The 9,734-nt window shown below is 34.2% G+C and overlaps 1 protein-coding gene across 1 annotated transcript in view; it reads left to right on the top strand.

Annotated features, from left to right (window-relative positions):
* LOC103604942 (centlein-like) overlaps positions 1–9,734 on the top strand; it is a 104,044-nt gene that overhangs the window by 28,268 nt on the left and 66,042 nt on the right. The window contains exons 4-5 of the mRNA XM_008589519.1: positions 1,301–1,827; positions 8,371–8,551. Of these exons, the coding sequence (XP_008587741.1) occupies positions 1,301–1,827; positions 8,371–8,551 (708 nt within the window). The remainder of the gene's footprint in view (positions 1–1,300; positions 1,828–8,370; positions 8,552–9,734) is intronic.

Below are 9,734 nucleotides of genomic sequence, written 5' to 3' on the forward strand. Positions count from 1 at the left end.
CGTGTTGTTTTTCAGTTATTTAGATTGCTTGCTTATCTCCAGTTCTTTCTTGACTCCAGTTTTTTGTTCATTTTCCCTATATATATCTTGGTGACTTCATTGTATATGTCTTGTGGAATACTGGAAGGGGCAGAAAATCCTGAATTTGAATTCCTGTTCAAATCAGGAAAGGTTTACCCTTATGTGTAATTTAATTTTTCAGAATCTCTCTTTTCTATTCTGAAAAGATAATTATTGGTTCTACTTACCTCATGTTCTTGAGATGATCAGAAGAGGAGATCATGTTTGTGAAACTATTTTGTAAATAGTAAAAATGTACTTTACAAATAGTAGTGCTTGTTATTTATTTTTCAGTATCTAAATATAAATCAACTCTTCCATGAAATTGTTATATAAATTAGAATTAATTGCTCTTTCCTTGATGGCACACAGACCATATCCTTTATTGAGCTTATGTATGCAATTGTCTGTCTTTTCAAATAGATTTTGAAATTTCTTATTGCCAGGAAGTATATGTGACCATTGCTATGTCCTACATCATGAACATTGTATATTGAAATAAATGGGAAAAATTTTTTTGTAACCTTGAAATCATTGTAATTTGAAATGATTAGACTTTATTTTTTGGTAAAATGTTCCTTTTGTGTATAAGCTAAGGACCACATAACTACTAAAATTATGTTTTTCTAAATTAGGAAAAAAGCAGCCTCTACAGATTATTTTGTATTCAGTCATCACTTTTTTATATGATTGTTGAATATTGAAGAGGAATGGTATTTATTAATACAGTTTCTCTCTGTACCTATTTTTGGCTTTATGTGTAAATTGTTTCAGATTATTTTGTATTCAGTCATCACTTTTTTATATGATTGTTGAATATTGAAGAGAAATGGTATTTATTAATACAGTTTCTCTCTGTACCTATTTTTGGCTTTATGTGTAAATTGTTTTTCTTTGAAAATATTTTTTCCACGATGAATAGAGTGTACATCCAAAGCACTTACGATCTCAGAAAACTCTGCAATTTATTAACATACTTAATCCTATGGCACTTTGTGTAGAATTTTAACTCTTTTACCATCTGTCCTTTATTCAACAGATGTATTATTGCATTTTTGAATGTATTCATAGACACCACCTTAGAATTATTTAAAAATTAAGTACTTTAGGCTTATTTTGTCCTTGTGCCAAATGTAATTTTTTTTTCATAAGTTAGAGTGATGATAAAAGTACAGTAGATTATGGTTTTGGATTTATAAAAGAAATTAATTTAATTTATAAATTAAACTCTTCTGTTTAGATCATTGAATTGGAAAATCGGCTAAAATCTTTTGAGAAAAGGTCAAGAAAATTAAAAGAAGAGAATAAAAAATTAATGAGAGAAAATGATTTCCTGAAATCCCTCTTAAAACAGCAGCAAGAAGATGCAGAGATCAGAGGAAAAGAGCTCGAAGAGCTAGTAAAGGGGAGTAAAGATGTAGAAAAAGACAAAACTGAACTTCAAGTAAAAATCAGTGAGCTGGAGAGGGAAGTCACTTCCCTGAGACAAGTGGCGGAAGCTAAGGCATCAAAAACTGAAAGTGAAGAGCTGATGAAACCAGTGGAGAAATCTCACCATTCAGCAGACAGTGCTGAGATGGCCACCACGGAAGTGAGATCTGGGCAATGTGATTGTAAGACAACCACCACCAAGGTTAAATTTAAAGCTGCCAAGAAAAAGTGTTCTGTGGGTCGTCACCACACTGTTCTCAATCACTCCGTCAAGGTTATGAGCAGTGTGTTTGAGAACCTCAGCAAGGACGGCTGGGAGGATGTGAGTGAAAGCAGGTAAGGGTCTCATTAACTTAGCTCTGTGGTGGGGACACTGTGCATATGTAAAGCACTGGCAAATGGAGATTGAATTTCAACTACTGTTGATTTGGTATTCAGAAAAAATACTGTCAGATCCTTTGAAATATCTTGGGAGGTCTTGTTCTGAGCTTATTGACTGAAATTTGCATGCAAAATTAGCCACAACTGCATGAGTATTTGAATAGGTGCCAGGAAACCCAAAAGAAGGCAATGCTTGATTTCTTCCAGTGATGCTATTTTCATGCAGTCATGAGGCTTGAAATTGACAGTTTGGCAGGTTGATTTAATTTGCTGGCCCTTTGCATATTCACCACTGACAGCTAAGGATTCCCAGGCAAGCCTACTAAGTCGGTTTAGTTATCTTGTGACATGCCAACCTGGGAGGAGAAACATTTTTCCCCTTTAATTTAGTTAGATAAATTTTGAATGACCCATTTCAGCTTGTTACCAGATGTCTACAAGCTGTTTAACATCCTTTAAATTAAGAACCATCTTCACTAATTATTTCATGTATGTATTATGCAAAGTCATTGTACTAACTTTAATTGAATGGTGGTTAAAAATTACTTCTTTAAAGTTATAGCTCTACATATTCTTAGTCTTAAGTTATATAACCCTTAGTGGATAGCAACAGGAGAATACTAAAAACCTATAATATTTCTTTCTCTTACCCCTGGCTATACATTCATATACGCAGTTGCAGCACATCAGTAAAATCAGAAAGGCAGATGAATGATACAACATCTTCTTATTGTACTTAGACAATAGGAAAGTTCAGTGTTGCCATAATTGCTAATAAATTGTCCAATTTACCATAATTTTTAAAATTCTACCTGGTTTTATAATGACATATATATCCTTTTATTTTCCCTAGGTTTTTTGGGTTTTTTGTTTTGTTTTGTTTTTAAATCTTCAGTAGTGGTTCTGTTTCAGATTTGGGATGCCTCTAGATAGTTTTCTTAATCACAGACATAGAACTGCAAATTATTTTAAAACCTGGTTTCCAAACTTGTTTGCATACTAGAATCACCTGGAGGTCTTATAAAAATTCTGAAGTTCAGGCCACACCCTAGGCCAATGAAATTATAATTTTGGGGGCGGGATACAGACTTCAGTGTTTTTTGAAGCTTCCCAGCTGATTCCAATGTGCGGACAAGTTTGGGAATCACTGTTTTATGTTATCATCAGGTCAAACCCCTTGTCCTCAGGCAGATAAAGAAACTGAAAAACCAAATTTGTGAAGATAAGGCTATAAGACTAAATCTACATTCCCATTTCCTTGTTACCACTTTGCAGGTTCTTCCCTGCTCTCAAAAGCAATTAGAGATAAAATCCTATTTAACTTAAAACCCACTAAGAATTAATCTGAATCTTCAAGAAAATTCTAGTTTCAGCTACTAATTATATCTCAGCCACTTGGTACTACCATAGTATTCACAATATGGTGGTGCAGTTCATTTATATGCATGTATGAATGTATGAATAAATACATGAAATTTAGGTAATACACTCGGTTCTGATTTCATCATATTAGTGCATATGCACAAGGTCACATATTTTGGGAGATGTATCACAGAATATATCGTAAAATATTGTCGTTTAAGTTATTTAGCAGTGAAACTCAATTTTACACTGTGATAAGAGTTCCATTTCCTGTCTGAAGGAACAGTCAGTCTCAGGAATCACTCGGCTGCAAAGAATTCTCAAACAATTAGCAATCCTGCAGTGGAACTTCAGGGACTTCAGAAAATTCTATTTCTTTTAGCTTTTCATAGTCTGAAATATAAGAAAGTTACTTGAATACTGAGAAAAATAGAACTTAGTCTTATACATAAAATACAATATTGTATAATTATCACCTTATTAATATTTATCTCCCATGGTTGGATAGTATTTATAAGAGCATGCCTATTCAGTGATGGGTGATAACCAAGAGGAATTGTTTACACCTTCAAGAAGAAATACAATTTCAGTGTCCCTAGCAAATTAAAGAATGAGAACAGTGAAATTTGTAGGGAAAAGCACAGAAATAAGAATTTATTAAGTAGATTATAAAGGGGAGCAGAATATGCCACCCCAAAATGTACTACTTTGGCATAAGGATTATTTTGAGCTGAAGGCAACTGAGAAAAAGCAGATGCAAGAAAAGCTCTCTGCCCTTCTCCGAAAAGTGGTGCATATATTTACAAAGGTTTCCCTCCTCCCCTCTACAAGAAAGGACAAAAGGTAAAGACCTGAGACAACTTTAGCACATGATGAGCCTGGGGATGGCACCAGAGGAATCTACATAACAAACTCTACTAACTAACTTTTATCTACCGTTAGTTTCCCACATACTTGTCCATATTTGATTTGTTGCTCCTTAGGACTCAAGGTCCTTTGTCTTATCATTTCTTAAAAAATTTATTGTTCTTTGTTGAAGATGCTTTAAAAGTTGGAGTTCTAAGGGCCGGCCCGGTGGCGCACTGGAGAGTGCACCACTTGGGAGCGCAGCCGCGCTCCCTCCGAGGGTTCGGATCCCATGTGGAGACCGGTTCCCGCTCACTGGCTGAGCGCGGTGCGGGCGCAACACCGAGGGTTGCGATCCCGTTGCCGGTCCCCGGTACGGCGGCGTGACACCGAGGGTTGCGATCCTGTTACCGGTCAGTAAAAAAAGACAAAAAGGAATTAAAAAAAAAAAAAAAAAAAGTTGGAGTTCTAAGCCGTCTCTTTGAGATACTCACTTCAGGGTACTCCCATGTGTTATGAGTGTGATAAACTTGTTAATAAACTAGTTTTTTTTTCTCTCTCTCCTCTCTCTCTCTCTCCCTCTCTCTCTCTCGTTAATCTGTCTTTTGTTACAGGAGCCCCAGCTGAGAATTTAGAAAGGTAGAGGGAAGGTCCTTTTTTTCCATCCCTACAATTATAATTTCTACCTCTGTTTTCTCTTATCATTAAATTCATTTTTAATTGCCTGGTCACTTTTCTCAAACACACAATAAATGTTCGTGAGTCTATGTGTTTGTCCTAACTTTGTGTCTCTTCTTACTGCTGCATTTTATTTTCATTCAAAATTACTTTAAAAGACACTAATGATCTTTGACCTTTTAAAAAATTTTTTGCTTCAGGAATATCATGCCATTTTGATCCTTTTAAAGTTTTCAACCTAAGTCCTAAAGCCCTTTCTATCTCTCTTTTGTTTTCACTTATAAAGCAGTATTTTCACTTGCAGCACCACTTTTTGTAAAAACAGATGATTCCAACTGATAGTGTTTAGGACTCGGTACCTCAGGAAATAATAGCTGAGGAAATTTGAGAATTGGCAGGTGCTGGAAGAATTCTCTGACCACCGCTGAAGTAGGTACTGGAGGAAAGGGATCCTTATCTTCAAAGACAGAGGAACTCTAAGACAATCTGAATGAGTAGTCCTTGCTAAGTGTCCCCCAGTTTACTACATTTAGCTCCAGACCCTTTTGTCCTATCACATTTTTTCATGACTTTCTATGCTATACGAAGTTATTACGGAAGTGAGATACAGACCTGATTCAAAATTCTGTTTCCACTCTTCATCAAACCTAGTATTAAAAACACTCAGGTCTTTATTTCCTTAGGAAGACTCCTGTGTTATGTAAAACTTACATTAAGCAAATTTGTGTCTTTTCTCTTGTTAAATCAGCCTTTTGTTACAGAGTCCCAGCTGAGAACATAAGGTAAGTAAAGGAAAGGATTTTTTTCCCCTGCCCTAATGCAACTGTACCATTATTTAGAGTGCATCTTGAGGGTTAGGAACATGGACTCTGTGGCCACACTGCCTTTGTTCAATTCCTGACTTTAACATCCTCCAGCTGTGTGAACATAGGTGGGTTATTTGACCTATGTGTGTCTCAAGTTTCATCATCCATAAAATAGGCACAGTGATAGGACCATATTCATAGACACGTGAAAAATAAATTAGATAATACATTAAAATAGAGCCTAAAATATGTTAGGTCCTATGTAAGTGTTTGCTACTGTTATTACAATGAATCATTTTATTTGTAGTTCCAAACTCTTCCTCCCACCCTACGCCTAAGATATTTGTGTGTGCGAAGTGTGTGCATTTCTTTCTTCATTAATTCATTTACTCTCAATGATGGTCAAGGATTCTAAAAATGTTACAATGAAATTGGACAGTCTTAGATAACAAAGATTTGCCTTCCACAGATTGCCAGTATAGGTCCTTTTTAGGCCTACATTATGTTGCCATTTGTAGATTCTGTAAATGAATGTCCCATGAACATCTCTTAAAGAGATGTAAACTTGGGTAAGCTAAAACAATTTATTTCTCAAGATGATTTTAATTCTACCCAGAGTTCTTCAGTGGAGTTAATGGAACCATTAGTTTTTTGATTGCAAAGATTTTTAATCTTGGAAAATTTTATACTTTTATTTTTTTAATGACCTATTTGTTCATTTGACCCTCCTTGAAATCCTAGTTCTGCAGTGTTCTCCATAAATTTGTCAAAAATAGGTGTATCTATGCTTTCTCAAAATAATAATTCTGTTTAGGTTTTCATTCCTTTTTTATAGATTACTCTAGATTTGGATTCATAGAATTTTGTATACAGTTAATCTCTTGACACACTATTTTAGGGTAAAGTACAATAGCAGAGTTTCTTTCATTTCGTTAGGTTTTTGATGGAGGACAAGATGAAATGCATAACAGACTGTGAAGTGAATAAATTCATTTATTTAATCATTCAACAATATTCATTGCCTGTCTGACTACCTAATACAGTCCATATAGATTAGAGATTTCATGACAGAGTGAAAATTATAAAAGTATTGTGAGAAATTACAAGATTACTTTTTTATAATCTTGGAGGATCTCTAGGAAGCATACTTAAGCAAGACATGAAAATACAGAGCCACATATGAAAAAAATTAACAAGACTTTAAGCGTCTATGACAAAAGACAATATAAAAACAGTTAAAAGTCAGATGACTAACTTGAAGAAGGTACTCGTATTTACAGCATGTAAAGAAGGTAAAGGACTAATATCCAGAATATTTAAAGGTTACCTATATATTGTTATATTGAAAGACAACCCAATAGATAACGGGCAATGCTGAGCACAGGATAGCTTGAGTGGATGGCTCAGCAAAGCAAAGATTCTGAATATGTCTGTAGCAGACAGAGGTGGTATGTGGAGCCTCTGACAAGAGCAACGAGAAACACATTATAGACACCTAAGCACATGCCCTTTCTGTTGACAGTTCTTTTCCATTTAAAAAGCTGGTACTGCTGGGAAGCTGCTGCAGCAGTGACAGATTTATCCCACAAATCCCCCATCAAAATAAATGACTTGGAGGGCATAACCAAAAAGTCAAGGATAATATCTACAATAGAATTAGTTGACATGAACAGGTGGGGACAACCACTAGCAGCTACAAGATCCCCATGATATCAGGAGAGAGAAAATTGGTGTTTGATGGCCTGGAAACAGAAAAATATGAATTCTCTAAACAGACAATCACCAGGAAATGCAGCAGGCCAATCTGAGTAGCAACTGAAACTAGGAGGAGAGTCTATAGGATCTAGTTTGTAAGTAAATGTCAGGGAACCATTATAATGTCTGGCATTCTGAAACAGGGTTTCTCCTATGAACTGTCTATACAAAAAGACAAAAACTTCCTTACCAAACCAAGCCCCACACTGAAGAGATGCTGCTGTGAAAAGAAACCAAGTTGAGTGTTACAGGGACAGTAGCCTCCTGTGATAGTTAATTTTATTTGTCATCTTGGAGGATGGTTTTGGATGTGATTAACATTTAAATCAGTGAGTTTTTGGTAAAGCACATTGCCGTCACAATGGAGATAGTCCTCATTCAATCAGTTGAAGTCCTACATAGAACAAAATGCTGCCTCCAAGAGCGTAGAGGAATTCATCGGGCTGCCTTTGGATTTCCTCTGCACCATTAGCTCCCTTGGGTCTTATTCTTCTTACTTGTTTTCTGTCCTCCCACCCTTACTAAGATAAAGGTTACATGAGGGCAGAGATTGTTTTTCTACTTTATTCACTTACTGCTTTATCTTTCATGCCCAGGAAAGTGTCTTGCCCATAGTTAGTGCTTAACAAGTATTTTACTGAATGATGAATAGACATAAGGGATGGAACTAGAATCAATGGGTGAAAGCCTCAGAGATTCAAATTTTGTCCCAGACGAAGGAAAAACTTTCTTTAGAAATATTAAACCTTTCTGGTTTGGCTCAGAACATAGCATATGTTCCAACCCTGGAAATGTTAAAGCATGTGTTTCCTGAGTTAATGCTTGGTAGAAATACTATAGACTAATCTATTTTCTTGTTGAGATTCTATAATTTTGTAAAATATTTTTAAACTAATTTTTCTCTTTTTAAATTGAGAACCACTAAATGCCTAAATTAAACTTACAGCTATATGTAAATCTGTTCTATAATAGTATTTGGTCTTGACCTTAAAAGAAGTGCACGTAACAACTCCTATTCTTGGATATTTTTGTCTCTGCTTTTCTCCAAAAGCAGTGATTCTGAAACACAGACCTCTCAAAATTTGGGAACAGTTATTGTAGAAACATCTGAGAAAATAAGTCCTACAGAAGACAGAAGAGACCAGAAAGAAAGTGATCAAACAGAAGACAGCCAAGCACAAGGAAAAGAAATAGTCCAAATATATTCAGATACAGATGGCAAAACCCCAAAGGTAAACTGACACACATTTGCTTAGTTGTAAACTATGTTACTAATTTTATCTTATGGGCTTATAACTTAAATCAGTAAAGGTTGCCAGTGCTTTAATTTGAATCCTTAAAAGTTAAGTCTTCTTTGAAGTATACAGAAGAAAACATTCACTTTTTAGTAATGTTTAAATACCAGTTTATTACAGTATTTTTTGCATTGATGAAAATAGAAATAAATACTATTCTTATAAACATAAATCTTAATGTGTTTATATCTCATCAAAAAAATAAAGGTTGGTAATAAGCTCATTATTGTTTTCAGGTACATGAAGAGAAGAAACTTCTGCATTTATATTAGCCTTTGTGATAATAAAGTTGTTTAGTATAACTAAATCTTTAAATTAGTGATTTCTACCTAATTCTCAAATGTATTTTAAATCTTGAAACATTAATGTTCCAGTACAACTTATTCAATAATTCCTACCACTGATACATCATGGCACCAAAGGTTTACCTATTCAGCATAAATCAGTGAAAAATTGAGGAAAGATAATTTAATTTTGTTATAAAAATTAGGTTGTCTTTGAATTAACCTATAGGATTCTTTTAAAACCAAATTCAAAAAAAGTTTGATTTTTGAGATCTAGCCAGAACTTTGGAGGGAAAAGTTTAAGGATTTCAAAGGTCTATTTTAGGTACTACCAGATTAAATTTCAGACCAAGAATTATATGCTGAATAGCTGATGATTAATTGATTGATAAATATATAGATTTTATAGAAATCACCTATTTTTTTTTTTTAAGGCTAGGGAGAAGGAACACAAAAATCTGTAACTGGTTGTGATCATTTACTTACAAACACCATTGCACTGGGACCAACCAGAAATCAACTACTTTGCCATATGTTATTTGGTTGGGAATTTTCTTTAGTTGTAATCTTTTATGTCAGTTTAATGAGTTTGTACATAAAAGTAACTTATAACTCCTTTTATATAACAGAGTACAATATGAACTACTTTTTTTTTTTAACTTTGTAGCCCATTTTATTTTTTATTTTTTTTATTTTTTATTTTTATTTTGTCAATATACAATGTAGTTAGTTATTTATGAACTACTTTTTTTTTTTAACTTTGTAGCCCATTTTATTTTTATTTATTTTTATTTTTTATTTTTATTTTGTCAATATACAATGTAGTTAGTTATTGT

The sequence above is a fragment of the Galeopterus variegatus genome, unplaced genomic scaffold (genome assembly GCF_000696425.1).
Source record: "Galeopterus variegatus unplaced genomic scaffold, G_variegatus-3.0.2 Scaffold5495, whole genome shotgun sequence".
Lineage (NCBI taxonomy): Eukaryota > Metazoa > Chordata > Mammalia > Dermoptera > Cynocephalidae > Galeopterus > Galeopterus variegatus.